Source organism: Capricornis sumatraensis, chromosome 8 (genome assembly GCF_032405125.1).
Source record: "Capricornis sumatraensis isolate serow.1 chromosome 8, serow.2, whole genome shotgun sequence".
Classification (NCBI taxonomy): Eukaryota; Metazoa; Chordata; class Mammalia; order Artiodactyla; family Bovidae; genus Capricornis; species Capricornis sumatraensis.
Window position 1 is genome coordinate 32,220,173 of NC_091076.1, and position 15,197 is coordinate 32,235,369.

Here is a 15,197-nt window from a genome sequence, read left to right on the forward strand (position 1 = left end):
TAGAAAATCCATGTCAATTACTTTCAGTACTCTAAGCAACAAAATACTTGCAGAAAAGTTGATTAAAGAACTCTCCTAAAGGCTTTTAACCTGTCTACTACATTCAAATGCAAACCTGATAAAGCCATTATCTTATAAAAACAGAAAACTACCCATCTGGATTTCTCCTGTTTCAATCTTACAATTAGATTTAGTATGTTAAATAATTTTTAAAAGCCCTAAATTGGAATGGAGGAAATTTTAATATATATAGATTAAAATTATATCCAATTTCTTACCACTTTTTACAGAACTTTTTTATTTTTAATGTAATTTTAAAGTGTTACCTTCCATTTACAGTTATTACAAAATACTGGTTTTACTCTCCATGTTTTACAACACATTTTCAGCCTATCTTACACCCAATAGTTTGTACCTCCCCTTACCACTGGTAACCACTAGTTTGCTCTCCATATCTGCTAGTCTGCCTCTTTTTCCCTTTACTCACTAGTTTGTTGTAATTTTTAGATTCCACATATAAGTGATATCATTGAGTATTTGTCCTTCCTCTGACTTCACTTTGCATAATGCCCTTCAAGTCCACCCATGCTGCTGCAAATGGAAAATTTCCTTCTTTTTATGGCTGAGTAGCATTCCATTGTGTATATATACCCCAACGGATTTATGTATATTAATTTTGTGTTCTGCAACTTTTCTAAATTCACTGTTGAACTCTAGTAGTTTTCTGATAGCATTTTCAGGATTTTATGAATAGCATCACATAATTTACAAACAGTGTGGCAGTTTAATTTCTTCACTGTCAATCTGGATTCATTTATTTTTCCTCTCTGGTTGCTGTGGTAAGGATTTCCAAAACTGTCTTGAATAAAGGTGGCGAGAGTGGTCATCATTGTCTCCTTCTTGATCTTAGAGGAAACGCTTTCAGCTTTTCACCAATAAGTATGATGCTAGCCGTGGGTTTGTCACGCGTGGCCTTTCTGATGTTAAGATGTTCCTTCTATGTCCACTTTCTAGTGTTTTTTATCATAAATGGACATTGAATTTTATCAAAAGCGTTCTGTATCTATTAAGATGACCATATGGCTTTTATTCTTTAATTTGTTAATGTGGTTCATGTATCATGTTGGTTGACTGATTTACATATACTGAAGAACACTTGCATCCCTGGAATAAGTCCCAGTTGATCATGGTATAGGATCCTCAAAATGTTTATTTGCTTGTTTGTTTGACTGTGCCATGAGGCATACGAGACCTTAGTTCCTTGACCAGGGACTGAACCCATGCTCCCTGAAGTAGAAGTGTGGAGTCTTAACCACTGGTAGTTAAGACTTTTAATTTGTTGCACTCAGTTTGCTAGTATTTTGTTGAGGATTTCTCAACATTCATCAATGATCCTGGTCTGTGATATTGGCCTTTTTTTTAATGATACCTGTGTCTGGTTTTTGTATCAGGATGATACTGGCCTCACAGAATGAGTTTGGAAATGTTCCTTCCTCTGCAATTTTCTGCAACAGTTTCAGAAGCATAGGTGTTAACATTGCTGTTTGGTGGAATTCATAACTGGCTCACTTTGCTGTATACAAGAAACTAACACAGCATTATAAAACAACTATACTCCGTTAAAAATTAATTAAAACAGAACAAACAAACAAAAAATGGTTTGGTAAGATTTACATGTGAAGCCATCCAATGGTCTTCTACAGGACCTTATAAAGGAGTCTGTGGATTCTAACAATTCAGTTGTTTTGCCCTTTCCCCTCTATTGCTTTATTTTCTTTAAAACATTTCTTCACTCAGACATATTAAATCATACTCTCTTATGATCTCAGGTTATTTACACTTCTGTTCTCTTCAGTCCAAAGTGTGTTTTGGACTAACTCCAATTATTCTTTCAAAGACAGGCAGATAGATGTGCAACCGAGACTACCACAGCATTGTTAATTGGCTATACCCCAATACAAAATAAAAGATTACAGCTTCAAAGACAAGCAGAGAATGGAAAAATAATGTGGTACACTCATGGAATGGAATATTATTTAGCTATAAAAAGGAATGTAGTACTGATTCTTCATAGATGAACCTTGAAATATGTTATCTCAAAGAAACCAGACATGAAGGCCACGTATGGTATGATTCTATGTATATAAAATGTCTGGAATAGGCAATTTAGGGAAACAGAAAGTAGGCTGGCAGCTGCCACAGGCTGGCAAAAGGGAGAATGGTGAGAAACTGCCAATCTACAGGGTATGGGGATCCTTTGTGGGGTGAGGAAAATGCCCTGGAGTTAGATCATAATGATAGTCATATAACTTCGCGAATATACTAAAAATAACTGAATTGTATTTTTCTTTAAGTGATGGTGGCTTGGAGATCCATGTAAGGAAAAAGGAACATGTAAACACTGGATAATTTTGCATAGAGAGCTCATTGGATTTGCTGATAGAATATATGTGAAGTGAGAGAAAAAGAAAATGTGCCTCCCAAGTTTTGGATCCAAGCAAACATGGATGTTATGAACTGTGATAGGAGAAACATACCCAAGTGGAAAGGTTGGAAGCTCAAGTTTTGGGCAGACTGACTGATTTTGACAGATTCTGAACTATCTGTACCTACAGATAACCTAACTATCTAGGTTAACTATCTGTTAACCTAGACTTGAGTGAAATGGAATGTATCACTCTAATTACTATAATACAGAATATGACTTTTCTTAAGGGATGTTCAGAATTAGAATTGGTAGGGATACACAAAAGCAACTGTTCAGAAGCAACTGATCTGGTAGCACAATTCAATTAAAAAAAAAAAAAACAGACAAAAAAACAAAGCCAAGCACAGGCATCATCTTCTGCCAAGTATGGGTTAGATACCTTGATCCTCCATAGCACACTGGAGAGTAATCTCCATCACAGATCACATTTACGACACTACATTATCATTTCCTATTTCCCTGTATCTTTCTCCAACAATATGGAAAGCTCGGAATGGGATTAAGTCTTTTCCCTTTAAGAGCCCAGGACAGTGACACAGCAAATCTTTAGCAGATGTCTGTAATATATGATTCCACTATTCACCAATAATATTCCACTTTTCTCATATAATTTCATTATCACTGAGCAGATAAAAAGGAAGAAAACTGAGTACAACAGTATGTAAGGGGGTCAAGAAACTGAAAGAAGATATTAATGAGTGATATTGACAGGAGTATATTAATAACATAAGTTAACATTAGTGAGTGATTACTATGCTCCAGGCATTACTCCAAAATCATGACATGAATTAGTTCATGTAATTCTAATATAATCTGATTAAATAAGTACTATTGTTACCCCCATTTTTTAGACTAAGAAAGTGAGAACATGCAGAAAGATACAATGATCTATGATCAGATTAATAATTAGTATATATTAAAGGTAGAACTGAATTATAGAAAGTCTGACTTCAGAAACCATATTTTCAAACTCTGTGCTCTATTAATTATAGAAATGCCTTGACAGATTTCCTAATTATGTGTACATGAAAACTCTGTACACTATTTAGGAAACAGCTTTTTGAAAATGATTATGAAATAATTATTAGTATTTAAAATATTTTTAATGAGGTATAATTTACATCCTTTGAAATGAATAGATCTTAGGTGTTCAGCAAACCAGTTCTAACAAATGCATATACTTGTGTAATCCATAGCCCAATCGAGAAAAGGCATATTACTATCACCCCCAAACCCCTCCTGCCCTGTCCTACTCAATTCCTCTGCTCCACCAAAAGCAAAACGGAATCAGTTTCGAACACTGTAAGCATACATCAGTTAATTCCAGAACTTAAATAAAAAATGGTATGTACTTTTTTAGGGAGAAGGCAATGGCACCCCACTCCAGCACTCTTGCCTGGAAAATCCCATGGATGGAGGAGCCTGGTGGGCCACAGTCCATGGGGTCGCTACGAGTCTGACATGACTCAGCGACTTCACTTTCACTTTTCACTTTCATGCATCGGAGAAGGAAATGGCAACCCACTCCAGTGTTCTTGCCTGGAGAATCCCAGGGACAGGGGAGCCTGGTGGGCTGCCGTCTATAGGGTCGCACAGAGTCGGACATGACTAAAGCGACTTAGCAGCAGCAGCAGCAGCAGGTACTTTTTGACTTCTCACACATGATAATTCCTTAAGAACAAAGCCACAGAGTTGCATGCATTATAGGTCATTTCTTTTTATTGCTAAGTAATAATCCATTTTTGAGGACTATTATGAACAAAGATGCTACATACATTATTACACAAGGCCTTTCAAAACATCATATAGTTGAAATCATACAGTTAATTTCAGATTGCCTTCTCTTATTAACACGATTTAAATTTCCTCTGTCTTTTCATGGCTTGATAACACATTTGTTTTTTAGATGACAATATTCCACTGTCTGGATACACTGTAGCATATCCATTCACCTAATGAAGAACATCTTGGCTGTTCTCAGGTTTTGGCAAGTTTGAGTAAGCTGCTACAAATATTCCTGTGCAGGTTTTTATAAGGGCATAGCTTTCAACTTCTTTGGGCAAATGCCAAAGAGGATGACTGCTGGTTTATATGATAAAGTTTAATTTTGCAAGAAGCCACCAAACAATCTTTCTGACTGTGTCATTTTGCATTCCCATCAGCAATGAATCTAAGTTCCTATTGCTCTATACGCTCACCACCATTTGCTGTTATCACTGTTCTCGATTTTGTTGTTGTTGTTTAGTCCTTAAGTCATGCCCGACTCTTTTACGACCCTATGGACCAGAGCCCCCCGAGGCTCCTCTGTCCGTGGGATTTTCCAGGCAAGCATACTGAAATGGGCTGCCATTTCCTCCTCCAGGGGATGTTCCCGACCCAGGGATGGAACCCACATCTCCCGCATTGCAGGCGAATGGGAAACCGGTTCTCAATTTTAGGCACTGTAGTAGGTGTCTAGCAATACCTCACTGTTGTCTTAATTTCCATTTCCCTGAACACTGGGCAGGGTGCATATTTTCCTGTGCTGATTTGCCATCTGTTTGATAAGGTCGTTGGTCCACTTTAAATCAGGTTGTTTGTTTTCTTATTGTTGGACTTTATTTGTATAGCAATTTAAATAGCAGTGCTCTATCAGATATGTCTTTTGTAAATAATTTTCTCCCATTCTGTAATTTATATTTGCATTATGTTGACACTGTCTTTCACAGAGTAGAAATTTTTAATTTTAATCAAGTCCAGCATCATCAATTCTTTCTTTGATGGATTACAGCTTTGATACTGTAACAAAACCTGTAACAAACCTGAAGTCATCTAGATTTTCTTCTATGCTTTCTTCTTGGGAGTTTTATAGTTTTGTATTTTATATGTAGGTCTGTGATTTACTGTGAGTTAATTTTTGTAAAGGTTGTAAAGGTGTGGGTCTAGATTCAGCTTTTTGAATGTGGACGTCCAGTTGTTCCAAGACAATTTGTAAAGACTATCTTTTCTTCACTGTATTCCTTTTGCTCCTTGGTCAAACATAAGTTGATATAATTGTGTGCATCTAATTCAATGGTCCCTATTCTGTCTCAGTGATCTACCTGTCCATTCTCTTGCCAATACTAGATTCTTCATTATGGTACATTTATAGAAAGACACAGACTCAGGTAAGGTCAGTACTTCAATTTTGTTCTTTTATAACACTGTGTATTATAGGCCTTTTGCCTATAAATTTGAGAGTCAATTATATTGATATCCACAAAATAACTTGCTGGAATTTTGATTGGGACTGCAGTGAGAAGGCAATGGCACCCCACTCCAGTACTCTTGCCTGGAAAATCCCATGGGTGGAGGAGCCTGGTAGGCTTCAGTCCATGGGGTCACTAAGAGTCGAACACGACTGAGAGACTTCACTTTCACTTTTCACTTTTATGCGTTGGAGAAAGAAATGGCGACCCACTCCAGTGTTCTTGCCTTGAGAATCCCAGGGATGGGGGAGCCTGGTGGGCTGCCATCTATGGGGTCACACAGAGTCGGACACGACTGAAGTGACTTAGCAGCAGCAGCAGTGACTCTACAGAGTCAGATCAGACTCTACCGATATCATGACAATATTACGTGTTCTTATATATTTGAACATGGAATAATGGAATATCTCTCCATTTATTGATTCCTTTTTTATTTCTTTCATTAGCTTTTCTTTCCTCATATAGATTTGTGCATACTCTTGTTAGATTTACACCTAGGTATTTCAGCTTTAGGGGCACTGATGTAAATGGTACTATGCTTTTAATTTCAGATAACATACATTCGCTGATGGTATATATCAAAATGATTGACCTCTGTGTATTAATTTTTTTGTCCTGCAACACTGCTACAATAATAAACTAGTTCCAGTAGATTTTTTTGGTTGATTCTTTCAGATTTTCTACAAAGATGATGATGTCATTTGCAAACAACAAGTTTTATTTCTCTGTTCCCAATGTGTATGTCTTTCATTTCCTTTTTTTACTGCACTAGTTAGAACTTCCAATATGATGTTAAAAAGGAATAGAGAGAGTAGATACCCTTGCTTTGTTCCTAATCATAGTAGGAAAAACTTCAAGTTTGTTTTCATTAAATAGATGCTACATGTAGGTTTTTGGTAGCTTTTTAGAAGAATAATTTAAAACTCTCAACTAACAAATCTTTTAGATGATCCTTCACTTTTGTTGAAAGTCAAGTATTAGAAACCTTCCAATTTTGTGTAGGATTTATTTTCTGCCTCCATGCTGCTAAGTCACTTCAGTCGTGTCTGCCTCTGTGCGACCCCACAGACGTTAGCCCACCAGGCTCCCCCGTCCCTGGGATTCTCCAGGCAAGAACACTGGAGTGGGTTGCCATTTCCTTCTCCAATGCATAAAAGTGAAAAGTGAAAGTGAAAGTGAAGTCGTGTCCGACTCTTAGTGACTCCATGGACTGCAGCCTACCAGGCTCCTCCGTCCATGGGATTTTCCAGGCAAGAGTACTGGAGTGGGGTGCCATTGTTTTTCTGCCTCCATAGGAAATCAGTATTTTTTTAGCAGTCACACAGGGTATTAGTTCTTGAACAGGGATTGAATCTTGGCCCACAGCAGTGTAAGTGCAGAGTCCTAACCCCTGGATTGCCAGGAAATTTCCAATACGCTTTTTTAATCAAGGACATTTCTGTCTCTTTCACTAAAGACTTCTAATCATCAAACAGTGTTGATGTCTATCAAATGGTTTTTCTGTTATGTATTGACATGATCATGTGATATTTTCTTCTTTAGCCTGCTGATATGTGAAAATTGATTTTCAAATATTGAACCAGTCTTATATACCTGAGATAACTCTTACTTGGTCATATTTTATATATATATATATATATTTTAATGCATTGTTGGATTTGATTTGCTAATATTTTTTGAAAAGTTCTGTATTTATGTTCTTTAGAGATGCTGGTCTATAATTTTTTTCTTGTAATATCTTTTCCTGGTTTTGGTAAGGCTGGCCTCATTCAATGAATTCAGAATTACCCTCCCTTCTTCTAGTCTTCTGAAAAGACTGAAACCTACAAGTTTAGAAAATGTTTTTTGATAGCATCTATCAGTCTTCCAACAATTATTTCTCTGCAATATAAAACAAACAAATGTTCTCACCTCCATAAACTCAGTTCTACTACCCCATAATTTATATCCACTGAAGCAGGTTGAGCCCTTGAAAGAAATACTCTTACACAAATCAATTCTTTAAATGTTTACAGATAGTTATATCTCCCTATACTTACGCTAGATCAAGTATTTTCAGTTTATTAAATCATTTTCTTTGTGATTCCTTCCATAAAGAACACATTCCACTATACTGATATTCTTCTTAAGAGTCTGACATCCAATTCTAAATACTATACTCCAGGAAGAATCTTACATGTGACAAATGGAATGATGCCCTACATTATTTTGGGTATCGAATGCATTTTAGTGACCACTAAGATCTCAATTTTGAGGAAAGAAAAGAATAATAGGGCTTCCCTAGTGGCTCAGTGGTAAAGAATCCACCTGCCAATGTAAGAGATGTGGGTTCGATCTCTGGGTCAGGAAGAGTCCTTGGAAAAGGAAATAGCAACCCACTCTAATATTCTTGCCTGAGAAATTCCATGGACAGAGGAGCCCAGTGGACTACAGTCCAAGGGGTCACAAAAAAGTGTCAGACTTAGTGAATAAACAACAAAGAATAGTAACACAATGCTTTTCACATTCAACCTTCACAAAAATGAGAGACCTATATGAATGAAAAAGCTCATTACATTTGTCCAAAACAGTACTAGTATGTTAACTGAAATGCCATGTCACAGAACATATCAAGAATTTATCAAAACTATGATACTTCCCTAGAAAATACACACATTAAATACAACTAAGAGCTACTGCTTACAATATAAGGAATTCCACAGGTGCATGAAAGTCATCCAGAGATCCCAGAGCTGTACTATTCACCACTACATCCCCCACGGCTCAGCACAGTGCCTACTACACAAGCAGGCGTGCAATTCTAACCTATGACTTTAATGAAATAAAGGAACAGTAGTGTGACAATCAGTTGTTTAGAATCTGCCTTTAATTCCCTGAAATGAGACTCAATACACCCAAAGTAGTATTAATGATCCCAAATATTACTACATATTTGGAAAAAGCTGGCTGGCAAATTTGCCCTTTTCTCTTCCTGCAGATAAATATTTCTCTAATGAAGTAACTAAGTTTCAATCTTAGGGGTTAGAAGTTTTAAGAAAATGTAGTAATTTAAAAGGTTAGGAGAAGGAACAAATTTTTATCGAGCATGTATTACAGCCCTAGTATAACTTATCTTATAGTCCTCAGAACAGCTTTACTGGGGAAGTATTATCAACCTCATTTTAGGAAAGAGTATGGACAGGGAGGCCTGGCATGCTGAGATTCATGGGGTCGCAAAGAGTCGGACACGATTGAGCGACTGAACTGAACCGAATAGAACTGATGACAGTAATTAAGCAATCTTCTTACAGATGATAAGCAGAGGAAACTAGATTCACTTATTAGCTATAAAATCTATGGTCTTTCTCTTACATCAGGCACTGGGGTATTATCTACTTAAAACATCATATACAAGCAGTTGTTTAAAAGCACATATGACTGATTAATAATAATCATAATAATTTTTCTCCATCGTAAGTTTTTCTTCCACAAAGCAGTTGTCTCAAACAACTATGCAAGTTTAATAAAGAAAGCAGCAGAATGGTGGTAAAACATCACAAACAGAACCTTATTTAATGTATGTACTCACAGGGGGAGATGGTGAGTACATCTTATTTCAGGACCACTTTATTTATTTTAATTTAGTAAGTTAACTATACGGAAAACCATATTATATGGTTTATATTTTATATAATATATGATGCTATTATATCATATATGATATAATATTATGTATGATGATATATCATATATAATATATAATAATATATCTCACCATAATATGATGAAAGAATTGTTAACAAACAATCCCCCAAGAGCTCATTCAAAGTTTATTCTTAGGGAATAAAAGTTCAGCTTCCATGACCCAAACAAATAGCATGAATTTCTAGAATTTTCTCTTCAAAACATTAATAAATGACCACTAACAAAAATCTGCTAAAATCTAAGCAAAAACAAAGATGAGTTAAAGTTAAAAGAGTCTTCATAAGCCACTAGACATATATCCATTAGTTCTCCCTACTCTAGTTATAAATCCTATAATATTTTAAAATTAATGTAAATTGTGGAAATTAATACAATAAATTCTAAATAATTAATTTGAAAAAACAGAAAATTGGAGACACAAAGATTCTGAATAACAATCCGAGAGTCACTAATCAATTTTTTAAAAAGTTTTATTTCAAACCTTTTTATTAAATTAAATGTTTCCATTCAAATATATTTATCAATACAAACATAAGAAATCAAGATTTTCAAAAAGGATTAGGACAGAAAAGCATAATGTTCCTCAGATTTCTTCAGACCTCACTAAATAAATGTATGCACAGGAAAAACTGAAAATGTAGTATATTTTCACATGAAAATATGTGTCACATGAATCAGACAAATTTAAGAAGAATAAACAAATAATGCCTAATAGAAAGCTATATACCTAAATAAAAATCAATTTATGTTTATCTGGGAATTCCCTGACACTGCAGTGGTTCGGATGCTGTGTTTTCACTGCCAAGGGCTTGGGTTCAATCCCTGGTTAGGAAACTAAGATCCTACAAGCTATGCAACACAGTACAAAGATATATGTGTGTATATATATATATATATATATATATAAAATATATATATTTGTGTTTTTCTTATATTTCTTTCTAACAATGGTTTTCTCTGTGTATATTACCCATGCATCCTTATTTTTTGGATTCTAGCTCCCTAAAGTACTAGGTATATGTCCTGATGTGGACCACATTGCTAAATGTATTTATTTATTTGACAAATAATTAAGTGCTTCCAATGGGTACTGTGCTGGGCACTAGGCTAGGTCCTACAAACTCCTAACCCCATAAATAGAAAAGAATCACCAAGCCTCAGAGATTATATTCTGGTAGAGAAGAGATCAAAGTAAGAAACATGCAAATAAATGTAAAAAAATTTCCAATAAAACATACCTCACAATGCATTTCCATGAAGAGCCATCTTGATCATCTTGTTCTTCTATGTACATTCTGACATTGTGATCTTGATCCAACTGGTACCAGTACATGAGGCCATCTTTGTCACGGCCAATTGGCTGGAGACGCATGGTATCAGCATCCTCCTCATTGATAATATTCTTGAATTTGAGATTGTCATCAAATTGACACTCACAGAGGTACTGGAAAACAGTCACAACATGATTTAAAATACCCCATAAATGTTTCTCCATCACAATAAATGTGTTATGTTCAACCAAGAAACTGATTCAGGCATAAGAAGAGAAAGAGTATGTTTGTCCATCTTTTACTTTCCTCTCTCCTCTTTTGTACACTTATTTTACAATAAGCAATTTTAAAAGACAAATTTCTAATTTAACATACAATTTTAGTATTACATAAATTTATAGGTTTAACACAACCAGTGACCCAAAAATTAAGTTACATTCTAAAGCACTGAGTGTTTGTATTAAAGTCTCCCAAATTGGTTCACGGTATAAAATTTTCAGTGACTTTCTCTTAAAGCTTTTAGATGAATTTTATTCTTGAAATGGCCATTTATTTTTGAAAGCTTGAGACATACATAATTTTTACCAAAGGCAGTCTTACTGATAACTGCCTCTGGAGAATTTTCTTTAAAAAAAAAAATCATACTGCCAGCACCAAAATGGATGAACTAACTTTTTATTAAAATTTTTGTATATGATTAGTGTATATAAGATTTCTTCCCTGAATCTTTGATTTAGTAAACCAGTGAAAGATTAACCACAATTTACCATATTTGTTAGCTATGATTTTGAAGGCTGCCAACAATGCATAAAGTTAATCTAGGGTAACTGTTTGCCATTATCCTTACAGGCAGAGATCATTAAACCTAGATATAAGTGTGTATTGAAAAACAACCAAAAACAGTAATTTAAAGAAGAGTTTTATCACCAAAAAAAAAAATAAATAAATGAAAATTCTATTGTCCTTTTCCACTAACAATAAAAATTTCTACTTTCTAGTTGCTTCCCAATTCAACCAGAAGGAGTCAAAGTGATTTTTTAATTAAAATAATTTTAACAAATAATAAATTTATTACCTTTAAGAGTGCTAACTTGCATTCAACACTCATTTCAAGATAGCCTTTCTTCTCCATCTCCCATGCCCAGGTGCTATTAAACTCTTGGCATATCTGTCAAGAAAAAGTTAAAGTCTTAATACAGAAAAGCAATTTTTATTTATATTGGTAGTTTTGTTGTACATCTATGTTAACTGTTTTGTTAATACAAAAAGGAAAAAGTTTATGCCAAACACAGTCCAATCGAATCACACTCTGAAATATCTACTATTTAAATATATCAAAAACGTTGACTACTACTACTAAATGATGACTGCATTCAAGGTAAGCTGTGACCTCTACAGCTGTCTCCTTTGCTCTCAAGAATTTTATACACACTTTTGTGGCACAGTTTCCCAAATGCAAGTAATTATCTGATTCTACCTCTCCAAATAGCCTAGTTCCTCCAGGACAAGGACAATAATTTATTTCTATGCCTAGACTAGAAGCAAGCTAAAAATAACATGCCAAATTGTAGACACATTTTTATTCGAGTAACTCTCCAACTCAAAGTCCTCCTAATTATGGGTAAAGATTTCACTGCTTGGCTTCTATAATGTGGCATTAACTTAAATTTCTAGGTTTCTCTTTCCACACAAACATTTCAAGCAAACCAGAGACAATTTAACAGTATGAAGAAAGAAGATCTGGATAACCATTACACTTATCAGGAGAAATGCCATGGATTCTATGACCTCTGTGAGCCAGTTTCCTCAGCAATAAAAGGGAAGCAGTAGTAATATTGATCTTAAAGGTTGTAAAGTAGACATGAAAAATGATATAAAGTGCCTACAAACTTCACACTTTTTTTCCAATCCAAGAAGCAAAGAGTAGAATGAAGGCCCAGGGAGAAGAACCAACAAAAGGCACAAGATTATCTGGTTGGGAAACTGGCTAGAAAGGCTGAAGAAGAAAAACAAAAAGGCAACTGAGACTGCTTACATAACCATCTCAATTTAGGAATAAGACTAAGCTGGCCCTCCTGGAAGGGGTTACTCTTTTCCTCTCCTTACCAGTGTCGTCGTCTTTTTTTTTTAAACCAACTTGTGTAATAGAATCACAGGAGATCATTGTTAGGATAGAAAAAATATAAGCAAGCAGTATGGCCAGGAAGTCTATAATGGAAGATCTTCAAAGGCAAAAAGGAAGAAAGAGCTCTCCATTCTCTGGAATACCATACTTCTTTGACTGCTACAGCATTGTATTTTGCAGAGAAAAAAGACTCAGACATTCAGAGTGAAGGAAATTTTTCTGGAATACCACACAGGGCAATGGCCAAAAAGCACAGCAGAAGATGACCAGTGTCCTTAGTCATTAGGGAAATGTAACTCAAAATCACACTGCAATACTACTTCATACATGTTAGGATAGCATAATCAAAAAGAAGGAAAATAGCAAATGATAGGAATGTAAACTAGTGTAGCCACTTTGTTAAAAAAAAAAAAAAAAAAAGGTTAGCAGTTCCTCAAAAAGTTAACACTGAGTTACCACACGACTTAGCAATTCCATTCCTTGGTATGTACATATAAAAAAATGAAAACATATGCTTTACAAATGTTCATCTCAATATTATTTATAATAGCCAAAGGGTGGGATCAACCCAAACTTACATCAACTGATGAATGAAGAATATAAATACAATGCAATTTTATGCATCCATGAAAAGGAATGAAGTACTGCTATACTGTACAACATGGATGAATATTAAAAACATAATGCTAGGTAAAAAAAATCTGATATAAAAGGTCACAGATTTTGGAGTGTTTGTATATAGAATTTCCACAAGAGTCAAATCCATATAGACAAAATTGCTAATGGGTAAGTAGAGGGAGGAACAGTTGTTGCTAATAGGCTTCCTTTTAGAATAACTTTGAAAATGCTCTACAATTAAGACAGTGTTCTACTATTAAGATAGCTCACATACTTGTGAATATGCTTAAAAAACTGAATTGCATATTTTTAAAAGGTGACATTCATGGTATGTCAATAATATCTCAATCAAAAAAAAAATCAGAGGGACAGTCAACAACACAGACTAAAGCTTATGACTTGGCTGAAGCATTTCTTGAGTGTTCTACTGTATACCACACCCCGAAAATACTTTGAAGGCTAAAGCTGAGTGTGGGGAAGCTCAACTTCACCCAGAGGGGCTGAGAATGACACAGCTTCAAAGCATAGCCCAGAACCTAGTTACCAATGCACAGTCAATGGCTCACGGCGTCACTGATGGCAAATACAGCTGAACAACTACTGATTATCATTTACTGTGTGAAAGGGAAGGAGAGAGAGAGTGAGGTAGATATAGAGATAATTAAGATACAGGCCTCTGCATCTGCACTACTTAGCTTCAATTTACTGACCTTCATTTAGAATGTTCAGGGTGTAAAACCTTTGCTGTGCTGATATTCAGAGATAAACATGCTATTCATTTTCAGTTTCTTTTCTTTTTAATATAAATTTATTTATTTTAATTGGAGGCTAATTTCGTTACAATATTATATTGGTTTGGCCATACATCAGTTTCGTTAAGCAATGTGGACTTATACTATGCTATTTGAAGACCTCCCCTCAAGGCCCATTACTCTGATTTGCCCAAACAGCCATAACCTATTTTTACTACCTTCCCAGGGATGCAGTGGTAAAAAATACCCCTGCCATTGCAAGAGACACAAGAGTGTGGGTTTGATCCCCAGGTTGGGAAGATCCCTTGGAGTAGAAAATGGTAACCCACTCCAGTATTCATGCCTGGAAAATTCCATGGACAGAGAAGTCTGGCAGGATACAGTCCATGGGGTCTCAAAGAGTGGGACAGGACTGAGCAACTGAGCACAGCACATTGTTACCACAAAGGAAATACTGCAAATACAAAAAGTACTATAAACGACACTTAAATAATTCTTATGCAGGACTACATAATCTCATCAGAGGTCAGCAAACTTCTAAGAGACAAACAAATAATTTAGGTTTTGTAACCACATGGCCTCTTTTTCAACTATTAAACTCTGTTATAGTGCAAAAGCAGTCATGTTGCTAAGTCATGTTCAGAAGCTAAGTCATGTCCGACTCTGCAAATCCATGGACTGCAGCATGCCAGGCTTCCCTGTCCTTCACCATCTCCCAAAGTTAGCTCAAACTCATATCCCATTGAGTTGGTGATGCCATTCATGATCTCACCCTCTGTCATCTCCTTTCTCCTCCTGCCTTCAATCTTTCCCAGAATCAGGGTCTTTAACAATGAACTGTTTCTTCGCATTAAGTGGCCAAAGTAATGGAGCTTCAGCTTCAGTATCAGTCCTTCCAATGAATATTCAGGACTGATTTCTTTTAGGATGGACTGGTTGGATCTCCTTACAGTCCAAGGGACTCTCAAGAGTCTTCTCCAACACCACAGTTTGAAAGCATCAATTCTTTGGTGCTCAGCCTTCTTTATGGTC

The 15,197-nt window shown here is 35.6% G+C and overlaps 1 protein-coding gene across 1 annotated transcript in view; it reads right to left on the reverse strand.

The window, feature by feature from the left end:
- The window catches only part of RSF1 (remodeling and spacing factor 1), a 144,712-nt gene that overhangs the window by 48,820 nt on the left and 80,695 nt on the right, over positions 1-15,197 (reverse strand). Inside the window, exons 3-4 of the mRNA XM_068977665.1 lie at positions 11,746-11,838; positions 10,638-10,843 (exon numbers count right to left, since the gene is read on the reverse strand). Coding sequence (XP_068833766.1) covers positions 10,638-10,843; positions 11,746-11,838 — 299 coding nt within the window. The remainder of the gene's footprint in view (positions 1-10,637; positions 10,844-11,745; positions 11,839-15,197) is intronic.